The following is a 12914-nucleotide window of genomic DNA, read 5'->3' on the forward strand; positions in this document are numbered from 1 at the left end:
GGAATTTCCCCAGAGCCGGAGTCACTGGCCAGAGAGCTTCCGACGCTCTGGCTGGGGACTTCGGCATTGTAACTCTTGACATCACTGTCCCTATATGGACAGTGACGTCATGGGATTCTCCAGAGCCATAGTGCCCGGTAAAAGTGCTTCCAGTGCTCTGGCCGGGGACTCTGGCATTTTAGCTCCTGACATCACTGTTCATATATGGACAGTGATGTCAGGGGATTCTTCAGAGCCAGAGTCCCCTTTCAGAGCGTTTCCGACGCTCTGGCTGGGGACTTCAGCATTGTAGCTTCTGACATCACTGTCCATATATGAACAGTGACGTAAGGGGCTTCTTCAGAGCCTGTCCCTGGCTAGGCAGCACTCTGCCCAGGGAATTCAGCCATCGTATCCCACTGTATACCTATTAATAAATGCGAAGCCTCTAAAGCTCTTAAGCTGTTAAGTGCCTTTTGCGCACGCAAAACGTTGCGTTTTTTGCGTGCGCAAAACGCACACGCTCATGTGAATCCGGCCTTAGAATGTTGTGACTTACACAAGGTCCCGACGCCGAGCAGTGTCAGGGCCTTATATGCAACGTCATCAGTGCTCCGTCACATACAGCATCCTGACACTGCCCAGTGTCAGTACGTTATTTGAGACACAACATGCTGATGGAGCCAGAGTAGTAACAGTTTTTCTGTTTATTTAATTACCTGATGGGGGTAGTCTGATGGCGGGGGTAGTCTGATTTAGGGGGACAAAGTACAGCCCGGCACGACCTTTTCCTTGCACGTACCACAGAGTCAAATCTATTCATAACCATTTTGTATACTCTACAATTGTGAAAACGAGACTGCCGGAGGTAAAGAAATTCAGATAACATTTCTACCCCAATGGAAACACAGCAATCAGGGGCATAGCTGCTGTGGGACTGGTGCCACATGTGCTGAGTGTGGGGTGTGTATAGGGGCAGCAGCAAACAGGTGCCAGGGTATTTAGATACAGGGGTAAGAAAACAAACTAAAATCTCAGTTTGGGTGAAGAAAAGCCTAGCTACATCTCTGCAGAATTCACTGCTGCGGTCATTTTTAGAGGGATCATGGAAGCTGAGTTGTGTGTAAATACCTTAACACATTGCCACAGCATCTGGTGGATTGCCTACCATATTTCTCTGACTGTAGCCAGACGCTGGCATAACTCCTGTGTCTTACAGGAAAGAACATGACTAAAGCAGATCTGTGCATGCACTGTGGGTGTGTATTTATATGTATATGTACTCATGAAATATCCGGCTGCCACATCTCCTCTGTTTACAGCCTCGTTCAGCAAAACATGTGCCATATGAGTCGTTTCCAAACTATATCAATATTGATGTACATTCATGCTGTGCACATCTCATTCTCTATTGGAACTTTACATGAACCTTTTTTTATTTAATTCACTTGTATTTCAAACGTCATTTTCAATGTCATTATAAAGTGTCAGTATGCCAACAAAAGAAAATGGCGCAAAGCTTGGTTAAGAAAAGATTGTTTTATGCGTCGGGCACAGATCTGAGTCAGTATTAGTTCACATCCAAAAAGAAAATGAGTAAGGTATGTCCACACGTAGCATAAACACTACGAATTTTTCGCAACGTAGTTCATTGCGGAAAATCCATAGCGTAATACAGTAGCAGCAGAGTGAATGACACGCTGCGTAAAAAATAAGTAGAAAAAAACATTCATAAATTGATCTGCAGTGCGTTTTTTTTAAGCCGCAGCATGTCAATTCATGCTTGGGAAACGCTGCTTTTTTTGTTTTTGGGGAGGTAAAACTCGTAACGAATAGCAGATGTTGCAATTTTTGCGGCGGAAAGGATGCAATTCAGCCACAAAAATCGCAACTCAGAAAAAAAAAAGCTTATACAGATGTAGCCGTCTTTACCTTGACTTTTAACGCATTAGATAAACAATGGCTAGATCTCTTATCTTGACTTTTTCAATGAATTTTCAATGGATTTTGTTGTGTGATATCACGCTGCAGCAAGTTAACAGAGTCAAGTTAAAGATGGCTACATCTGTACTTACCCAGATCTCTCTCTGCTTCTCCGTCCAGGCCGGCCTCCTAGGATGACTTTTCATCCCATGAGACTGCTGCAGCCAATCACAGGCTGCAGTGGTCACATGGGATAAAACATCATCCCAGGAGGCCGGGCTGCACAGACAACAGAGGGACGCGTCACCATGACAACGGAGACCGAGGTAAGTATAGGCTTTTTTTTTAATCCATGTTTTCCGAAGCAGACATTCAGTCCGAAAAACTGCACCACAATCAATTTTTTCGTCCGGAATTCCCTGCGGGCTCCATGGTGGATACGCTGTATGTACTTTTACGCAGCGTATCCGCCCTGTGTGATCATACCCTTACAGATAAGGTTGTAGTCACATCTGCTTTGGAGGCTCTGTTCAGAGCCTCCATGGCAGATCCCATCAGATTTGACTGGAAAAATAGCTCTGCATGTAGCACTATTCCTCAACAAATGACAAAGCCATGATTGAACCCAACGAACCCTTTTATAAATTGGGTCTCTCAGGAGCTGTTGGTAACCGTCAAATAAGGCCTCATGCACACGACCGTAGCCGTGTGCACGGCCGTGGTTTTCGGGTCGGGCGGCTGCGGACTGTCAGCGGACTGTCAGCCGCGGGCCGCCCGCAAATTGTACGACATGCACATGGCCGCCGTCATTGTTTTCAATGAGCCCGGACCGCAGGAGATGTCCGTAATAGGACATGCCCGTTCTTTCTGCGGTGCGGGTTCCCGGGCCATGCACGGACCGTAAAAACTACGGTCGTGTGCATGGCCCCATAGAAAAGAATGGGGCCGCAATTCTCCCGTGGATTTTCGGGGGAACTGCGGCCGCAAAAACACGTTAGTGTGAATGGGGCCTAAAGGCTCTGCACTGCTTCGTGGCTTCCGTTGCTTTTGGAAGGATAAGCTAAAAAAAAACATCCTGATTCCCCATGTTGATTTTATAAAACTCTTTACGTTGCTGGCCTAAAATAAGTATATACTGTATATTTATTGTTTATGTTGATATGGTTAAGCCCAGGCACTTACAAAAGACAATCCAAGACCTGACAAAGCTTTCCATAGTGACGTCAGCTCCAGCGATCATGTCAGGTCTCCCCCTTGTAAAGTGCTGCAATCAGGTTTGATCGTAGCATTGAATAGATCAACTGTCAGGATCAGCGTTTTCTTTGATCCCAGAAGTAGTGGAAGTGCACTATGTATTGTCGCTAAGCTTGCGGCAGTGATCTTTTGGGCACGTGAAATCACTGTGACGTAATAACATATGAAGTCACCTACCATGTCTCGATAATGCTGTAACTGGAACCAAAGCAAAGTGAGGCCCTCTATGCAGCCAATGTATATGTGATATAAACTACACAAGTATTACCGTTCAGTGCAATGTTAGCTTTATTATGTGGCCTGTCCAACTGGTCTGTAATGTGTTCATAAATCACTATATAGTAAATATATATTATAATTCTCCAGCATCCCATTAGCAGGTAAATAATTATACAGCTGCCGACCAACAGCGACCAGAATAGCGTTTAATTGGGCCAGGAGGGAAGATGCAGAATTTGGAAGCTGCTTGCAAATGTGTATACAGCTGTCAAACTACAGTTTTTATTATATCCAGATACAGATAGGAAAAGTTAACAGCCATCTGGACATCACATCAAATTTGTGATCAAATCTGTGATCAGATCAGCATACTTCTATTCCATCCTACTAATGGTGCGGTTAGGCTTGTTTCACACTGCATCTATGATATCGGTTTGATATATATGTTGGAAAATACTCCCTATGTATACATCTGACAGATGCCTCTGACATATTCTATACAGTTTCATGTATCTGCCATAGACCACCACTATAAAAAAAATAAAAAATACACCGTACAGTATGCTTTTCTTTGCTGTGGATGCATAGGAAAGCACAGCTGGATGCATTTTTCTATCTAGCGAAACAAAAAGTATACTAACGTATAACAGCCCAACGGATGCCAAAAGAATACTCTTTTGCATCCATTGGGCTCTTAGGAGTCTATGGACACATTCGACTTATAAACAAGGGGCATGTCATACGACAACATACGCAAACACAGTGTAAATAGAGCCATACCGGTTCACATACACATAAGTTATGGACATTTACGGCTCTGGTCTGAAATCTGTAATTACCTCCATAACTTCTTTGCGGACGTTGACAATCCTGCACCAGTGCATCAGCTGAGGGAAACCTTCTAGTTCTGCATTACGCTCTTGCAAAGCCACTTTTCTCTTGCAGGACAGCTGCCGACTGAAGTACTTTACTAGCTTGCTCTAAAAAGAAATAGAAGTAATTCAGTAATAGACACATGAAAACACATTACTAACAGTATAGGATTTCTAGCATTTTTAATACTACGTCAGCATAATATATACCATGGGTGGTGAGGCCTAGGTACTATCATGTTCTGGCTAGTATGGTCCGAGTAGAAAAAGTTTAAGAAGCCTTGATCTATACTAAGACAATTATATGACAATTCTGTAACAGTGATGATAACTAATGAAAAAAGAAGAAAACTAAAATTCTAACACTGTAAATTTCAGAGACAGATCAGTAAAATAATCTAAAACATGACTGTCTATTAGGAAAATAGAAATTAATAGGGGGGGTTCCCAAGTTTGTCATCTACATCAATTAGCCTAAGACAGGAGCAGTTACAAAGAGTGGCTTGTGCTCTAGGACGTCCAGGCATTACTAGGACAGCTCATTGAGTTAAAGGGGTTTTCCTAGAATATACATTGATGGCCTATCAGCAGAATAAAGGGACCACAGTGCTCCAGTGAATTTATGCAGGCACAGTTATGTGCCCATGTACTTGCCTAGCACCGGTGAACTAATGTATGGGGATAAACAGTGTGAACTGTGTAATACCTCATTTCTCCTGTGGTGGCGCTAAAGAAAAATTGAACACTTGCTGCTGGATTAAGTCAGCTGAGGCCACCCTGTGATCATCTTAACATTGGGAGATCCTTGTAACAAAAAGGAGTTGTCCACACCAGATAAACCCAGAAGCTGCTTTCTATACTTTCCACCAGGTGACTGATGAGGGAAGAAGCAATGTCCCAGTTCACACTTTGAGGCAGTTTTTTTGTAGCCTGGGAATGGAGACTCATAAAGTTTGCAATTATTCTTCTCTTTTTTAGATTCTGTCCTGTTTTTGGTTCAGCAGAACAAAACTGAATCAAAACTAAAAAGTGCAAAAGCTGAAATAATAAGCCAGGTAAGGCTACACTCTCCCTCAATTGTCAGCACTATGTTTGGTGCCCGCCGTACAAGCAAATGGATCGCAAAATACCCAGCTAAGGATTGAGCATAGCGATATTACCGCTAGTAGGTCTCAAAGCGTCGCTGCTCTGAGATTATCTCTTGAGCAGCGAGACCAGGACCGCAGCTTAGTCAGAGCTGCTGGCGGCTGAGGTGTTAGTCGTGAGTGGCTGTGTCGTCATCCGTGCTCGACGACTAGGCGGCGTGAGCGAGCGGTGTAAGCGATATTCTCGCTTGCTCTCACTGCAGCTAGAGGCAATCAATCGGTATGGTAAGATTAGCCTATGTTCTCTACACTAATCTCTCCCTCTATTATTTAATTCTCTATTGTAAAGTCGGTATAATTCCCGACGTACGTTTCTCTGATCAAAGTCAGCTCTTTCCGGAAGAAGCTGACTCTGATACGGATGACGACACAGCCACTCACGACTAACATCTCAGACGCTAGGAGCAGCTCTGACTAAGCTGCTCTCCTGGTCTCGCTGCTCAAGAGATAATCTCAGAGCAGCGACGCTTTGAGACCGTAACATCGCTACACTCAATCCTGAGCTGGGTATCTTGCGATCCATTTGCTTGTACGGCGGGCACCAAACATAGTGCTGATAATTGAGGGAGAGTGTAGTCTTACCTGGCTTATTATTTCAGCTGCCTGCCGCTACTAGTAGGTTATGTCCATATGACCTTATGGATTGAGGTTAATTTAGGCAATCTCTATGTGAGGATGCTTAACATTAAAGTTCCACAATCATAGCTCTAAGAGCACTCCCTCCTTATTCCCATTTATGTGAACACAACCATTCAGACAGGATGGTGTCTCAATTCAATGGTATTTGAAATAAGAAAAACACAACACAGTAATAATAATAAAAATAAATAAAAAATTTAAATATTTAAGTAAAAGTAAAGATAAAAATGATAAGAAAATTACTCTGCCAGTGCAACTCAAGGGAACACTGCACTGGATATTTATCTCCCTATAATTGTCGGTATCAATACATACAATAATTGAAGGCGACCTAACATCTATTATTCTTGTCCCACTCCTCTCCCTTTTCCCATACCCATAATTTCTATGATTTATATTGGTGGTGTACACCTGGGCAAGAATTGTTAATTCAAATAATATAATAGGAGGCTCTCTTCCTTTTTCCCCTTCCTCGAATCCTTTTGACTCTTCATGTAATCCCAGACAGACTCGATGATGTTGAAATCAGGTCTCTGTGGGGGCCATATCACCGTTTCCAGGGCTCTTTGCTCTTCTTTACGCTGAAGATAGTTCTTAATGACATTGGCTGTATGTTTGGGGTCGTTGTTCTGCTACAGAATAAATTGGGAGCCAATCGGATGCCTCCTTGGTGGTACTGCATAATAAATAATGTCATGATCCAGGGGTATGTGTACGCACTAGGCTGCTCCGCCGTAGCAGAAAGGCAGCTGACCAACTTACAGTCTATGCACAAAGTCTATGGTAGGTGTAGCACACGGGTACTTGGAATAGTCCGGATGGCGGCAAGGGCTCTGGCACAGATGGGGCTGGAGGTGGTGGGTTGCGCCAGACGTGGCAGATGGTATTCAGAAGGACAGGCGACAGCCAACGTGGAGAATTCCAGCAGGCAAGACAAAGTACGGCTCAGGGACTACACAGGCTCGGAACAAGGCACAGCACGGGATACAGGATATAGGAGGCAGGACAAGTGAACACTGGGAGCAGGAAAACACTAAGGGACTGTTTGCAATACAGACATGGGAAAACTACAACAACCCTCAGGCTGGGAATGGAAGGGCAGAGCCCTTCTTGTAGTCCAGAATGGGCAGGGGTTGATTAGGGAACTTTAAACATGTGCGCGCGCTGGCCCTTTAAGGCCGGGACCGCGCGCGCACCTTACCAGTGCGAGCAAGGCCAGCCGGTCATGAGTGCTGGCGTCTCCTAGGAGGGGGACGCCGGCAGGAGGACAACCACTGTGGTCGTGGGCGTCACCAAGTAAAGAACGGCGGCGGTCCGTGACCACAGCCGTGACAGATAAATATCTGCCTGTATTTCTCAACATTAAGAACACCATTAATCCTGACCAAATCCCCAAATCCATTTGCAAAAATTCAGCCCCAAACTTGCAAGGAACCTCCACCATGCTTCATTATTGCCTGTAGACACTCATTATTTTACTGTTCTCCAGCCCTTCGGCGAACAAACTGCCTTCTGTTACGGCTAAATATTTTCACATTTTGACTCATGGGTTCAGAGCACCTGCTGCCATTGTTCAGCACCCCAGTTCCTGTGTTTTCGTGCATAGTTGAGTCACTTGGCCTTGTTTCCACATCAAAGGTACTTTTTGGCCGTAATTCTTCCATGAAGACCACTTCTGGCCAAACTTATGGGTAGATGGGTGCATCTGGATCCCAATGGTTTCTGCTAGTTCTTAGCTGATGGCATTGCTGGACATCTTCCGATTTCATAGGGAAGTAAGCATGATGTGTATTTGATTTGCTGCACTAAGTTTCCTTGGCCAACCACTGCTTCTACGTTCCTAAACATTGCCAGTTTCTTTGTGCTTCTTCAAAAGAGCTTGAAGAGCACGTCTTTGCCTGAGAGAGACCTTGCTTATGTAGTATAAGTACCTTGTATCCTATTGTTGTGCTCAGTCTTGCTATGGTGGACCTGTGACATGAAACTGTCTTCCACAACCTCACCTTTGTAGTTGAGTTTAGCTGTTTCCAACCCAGTTTTAAGCCTCCTACACAGTTGTTTATATTACAGTTAATGATTGTGTTTCAATCTACAAATGAAAATGATTATCATTATCACCTGTTTGGTATAATTGGTAAATCCTACACCTGACTATAATCCTACAAAATCCACATGCAGTTGTACCTAGAAGAATTAATGCTCTTTTAAAAGGCAAAGGGTAGTCACACCAAATATTGATTTGATTTAGATTTTTCTTCTGTTCATTCACTTTGTTCTTAATTGATGAAAAAAACTACTAACACTTCTATTTGTTAAAGTATTCTTACTTTGCAGCATTTTTCCACAACTGCCTATAACTTTTGCACAGTACTGTACATCTCTATACAAACATATACATTGCTCAAAAGTGATGTGATAAACTGTTTGAACATAGTATTAGATATAACTTAATATAAGACAGAAATTGAATATCACATAGCACCCAGATGTCTTGTGTAGCACAGATATAAAGTGAACAAATATTAAGTTGATAATATTTGCGTATAAATAATGGTAGTATCACTGACTTAATCAACAGACTAAAGCAGCTTTAAGGCTATGTTCACACAGAGTTTTTTGCAGGAGGAAAATTCCTCCTGCAAAAACTCGTCAAAACACTCGTCGAGGTGTTTTTTCCTCTTTCTGACTGATTGAAATGGGGATTTGGAGGCGGAAACCGCCTCAAGATGGGTCATGACGCTTCTTTTTACGCGTTTTTTTTACTCGCGGTAAAAATCTCATCCAACTCCCATTGAAATCAATGGGAGGCATTTTCGGGCGGGTTTTGAGGAGTTTTGCGGCGCGGTTTCCGCGTCAAAAAACTCGTAAAAAAACTCAGTGTGAACAGGGCCTAAGATATATAGTTATGAAGACCAAGGACTTTGGTACCACTTAAAGGGGTTGTTTAATCAGAAGAAAAACCCTTTCATATGAGAGCCGGCACTGCGATCAGCTGATGGCCGCTGGTCTAGCTACCAACACCCTCGTCAAACAGCTGAGTTTGCGTGGGAAAGTCTTGGCCACCCAGACGTTTCCCCTGCAGCGGCCACTGCAGGGGAAATGTAGTTTTAAATAGTCATTTAGATGAATGGCTGTTCATGTAATACTTGCTCTAAGGCTAGATTCACACAAGCGTGGGGAAGCTCGGACGTGAAAACCGAGGTGCCCCCGTGTGGGTCCCGTTTTCACTGATCCCCATAGACTTGAGCCCATGGAGGGATCCGTGAATATGGAAGAAAATAGGACATGTTCTATTTTTCAATGGACCTTTCACGCAGTTCGATAAAACAACGGCCGTGTGAACGGCCCCGTTGAAAAACATGCGCCCGAGTGACGCCAGTTGTTTTAACGGCCATCGAACAGACGTATTCTACGTTAGTGTGAATAAGGCCTAAGGGTATATTCCCGCAGTGCAGATTTGCATGTATTTTCAAGCCAAAACCAGCAACGGAACCTAAACAGAAGAAATATATAAAAGGAAGGCGTTATAGGTCTGCTCTCCTGGATCCAATTCTGGTTTTGGCTTGAAAATTGCAAGCAAAATCTGCAGCGTATCCTGCCTGTGGGAACATACCCTTAAAGAACAGCTCACCATTCTGGTTCATAGAAGGGGCTCGATTAGGGAACCCCCATCTATGACGTCCATATGCCCTAATAGGGCATATAAGAATCCTTAAAAAAAATTGAGTTTTCAGGATATACCTAAAGGGAAGGTTGACCTTTGAATTGTGGATGTCAATAGAGTCAAAGTAGTTAAATGACAGCATCACCACAGTTCTACAACTAGGAGGTAATATCACTCTGTGCATTCTGCTGGTTCTCTATATAAGGCAGTGCATATACTGTACAGTGAAGGAAATAAGTATTTGATCCCTTGCTGATTTTGTAAGTTTGCCCACTGTCATAGACATGAACAGTCTATAATTTTTAGGCTAGGTTAATTTTACCAGTGAGAGAAAGATTATAAAAAAAAAAAAACAAAAACAGAAAATCAAATTGTCAAAATTATATATATTTATTTGCATTGTGCACAGAGAAATAAGTATTTGATCCCCTACCAACCATTAAGAGTTCAGCCTCCTCCAGACCAGTTACATGCTCCAAATCAACTTGGTGCCTGCATTAAAGACAGCTGTCTTACATGGTCACCTGTATAAAAGACTCCTGTCCACAGACTCAATTAATCAGTCTGACTCTAACCTCTACAACATGGGCAAGACCAAAGAGCTTTCTAAGGATGTCAGGGACAAGATCATAGACCTGCACAAGGCTGGAATGGGCTACAAAATCATAAGTAAGACGCTGGGTGAGAAGGAGACAACTGTTGGTGCAATACTAAGAAAATGGAAGACATACAAAATGACTGTCAATCGACATCGATCTGGGGCTCCATGCAAAATCTCACCTCGTGGGGTATCCTTTATCCTGAAGAAGGTGAGAGCTCAGCCGAAAACTACATGGGGGGAACTTGTTAATGATCTCAAGGCAGCTGGGACCACAGTCACCAAGAAAACTATTGGTAACATATTACGCCGTAATGGATTAAAATCCTGCAGTGCCCGCAAGGTCCCCCTGCTCAAGAAGGCACATGTACAAGCCCGTCCGAAGTTTGCAAATGAACATCTGGATGATTCTGAGAGTGATTGGGAGAAGGTGCTGTGGTCAGATGAGACTAAAATTTAGCTCTTTGGCATTAACTCAACTCGCCATGTTTGGAGGAAGAGAAATGCTGCCTATGACCCAAAGAACACCGTCCCCACTGTCAAGCATGGAGGTGGAAACATTATGTTTTGGGGGTGTTTCTCTGCTAAGGGCACAGGACTACTTCACCGCATCAATGGGAGAATGGATGGAGCCATGTACCGTCAAATCCTGAGTGACAACCTCCTTCCCTCCACCAGGACATTAAAAATGTCTCGTGGCTGGGTCTTCCAGCACGACAATGACCCGAAACATACAGCCAAGGCAACAAAGGAGTGGCTCAAAAAGAAGCACATTAAGGTCATGGAGTGGCCTAGCCAGTCTCCAGACCTTAATCCCATCGAAAACTTATGGAGGGAGCTGAAGATCCGAGTTGCCAAGTGACAGCCTCGAAATCTTAATGATTTACAGATGGTCTGCAAAGAGGAGTGGGCCAAAATTCCATCTAACATGTGTGCAAACCTCATCATCAACTACAAAAAACGTCTGACTGCTGTGCTTGCCAACAAGGGTTTTGCCACCAAGTATTAAGTCTTGTTTGCCAAAGGGATCAAATACTTATTTCTCTGTGCACAATGCAAATAAATATATATAATTGTGTCAATGTGATTTTCTTTTTTTTTTATATATATAATCTATCTCTCACTGGTAAAATTAACCTAGCCTAAAAATTCTAGACTGTTCATGTCTTTGACAGTGTTCAAACTTACAAAATCAGCAAGGGATCAAATACTTATTTCCTTCTCTGTATGTATTATAGTCTGAACTATTATTAAATAGTGTGACATTTTTCTTCTTCAAGAAACAGATTATAGTAGTGAAAGTAATATTAAGTTAATTTTCACATGTGGCATCTTTGCAATGTTTCTTGCCTGCTTTATATATTTTTTGTTGGCACTTTTCTTTGTGAAAAAAACAAACAAAAAAAAACTGGCAAAAACCGCTGCATAAATGCTGCATGTGTAGGTGCCCTAACACTTGGCGCATGGCCAGACGTGGCGGAATTGCTCAGGAATTCCACTGGGGCCTGTCCGCTGTGGAAATCCGCAGCAGACATTTTCTCCATTGGTTTCCACACCTTTTTAGTTAGGTTCGTGCACACGTGGCGGAAAACACCGCTGCGGACCATAATCTGCGGTGCGTAATTTGGTGTCCGCAGCATACACTGGCTGTTACGGACTTGTAGCGGACTTGTTGCAGACTTATTGCGGAATTTCTCCATTGACTTCAATGGAGATTCAAAATTCCGCAATGAAATCCGCATATGTTATGTGTGTTGCGTTGCGGATTGGTTTTACGAACAGGATATTTCTTCATTCTGGCTGGACCTATATGTTTCGAGGTCAATAGCCCGACTGAGATGAAATGTTTTAAAAGACAGAAGGAAGTACTCTTTTATACGCAACGGCCATTCCGCATCAATTTACTGCACATTTTAGGCAAAGGCGCAACGGAATCTGCAACGCAGATTATGTGCGGCATTGATGCGGACAGTGTCTACAGAAATACGCCAAGTCTGGCCATGCCCTTAGGCCAGGATCACACACACAGTTTTGATGCGAAATCAGAAGTGGACACAAAAGAAAGGAGATGCATCTGGATCCCCTTCTGGCTTTGGTGCAAAAAAAATTGAGCCAAAAACTTCCACAAAACTGCATCAAAACTGTGTGTGTGATCCTGGTGTAAAAGATATACTATACGTCTGCATCCTTACTCACCTTACAATGATCACATAACCCCATACAAAAAATATAACAATAACTAAGGCTATGTTCACACCATATTTGTGCCCTACCTCAGATGTGTATATATATATATATATTGTAGCAGTGCAGCTACTGGACAGTGCAGAAACTGTCAGGTTTTAAGCAACCAGGGAACATGTACAGCAGAGAGGGTTTTCTCTGCTGTTGCTTGGGTGTAAAACCTGGAATAGGGCCTGGTTTGCTGGAGTGTGAAGGAGGAGGGCGGCTTCCACTCCATACAGACAGTCCATGTCTTGGGCAGTCTGATGAGCCTAGGTAGGCTTCACATGAGGTGGCTCTTTAATTGAGGTGTGTGCTGTTCACCCCTGGCTCTCAGTCTGGGGAAGACAGGCATGCTAGCCTGTGAGAGTCACCACCGTGTAAGGGGCTCTCAGTCT

General features: G+C 43.4%; 1 protein-coding gene across 2 annotated transcripts in view; it reads right to left on the reverse strand.

The window, feature by feature from the left end:
- Window positions 1–12914, reverse strand: part of KSR2 (kinase suppressor of ras 2) — a 561531-nt gene that overhangs the window by 462900 nt on the left and 85717 nt on the right. For both annotated transcript variants that reach the window (XM_075835299.1, XM_075835310.1), the window contains exon 2: window positions 4215–4355. In XM_075835299.1, the coding sequence (XP_075691414.1) occupies window positions 4215–4355 (141 nt within the window). The remainder of the gene's footprint in view (window positions 1–4214; window positions 4356–12914) is intronic.

Source organism: Rhinoderma darwinii, chromosome 1, assembly GCF_050947455.1.
Source record: "Rhinoderma darwinii isolate aRhiDar2 chromosome 1, aRhiDar2.hap1, whole genome shotgun sequence".
In the NCBI taxonomy this organism is placed as follows: domain Eukaryota; kingdom Metazoa; phylum Chordata; class Amphibia; order Anura; family Rhinodermatidae; genus Rhinoderma; species Rhinoderma darwinii.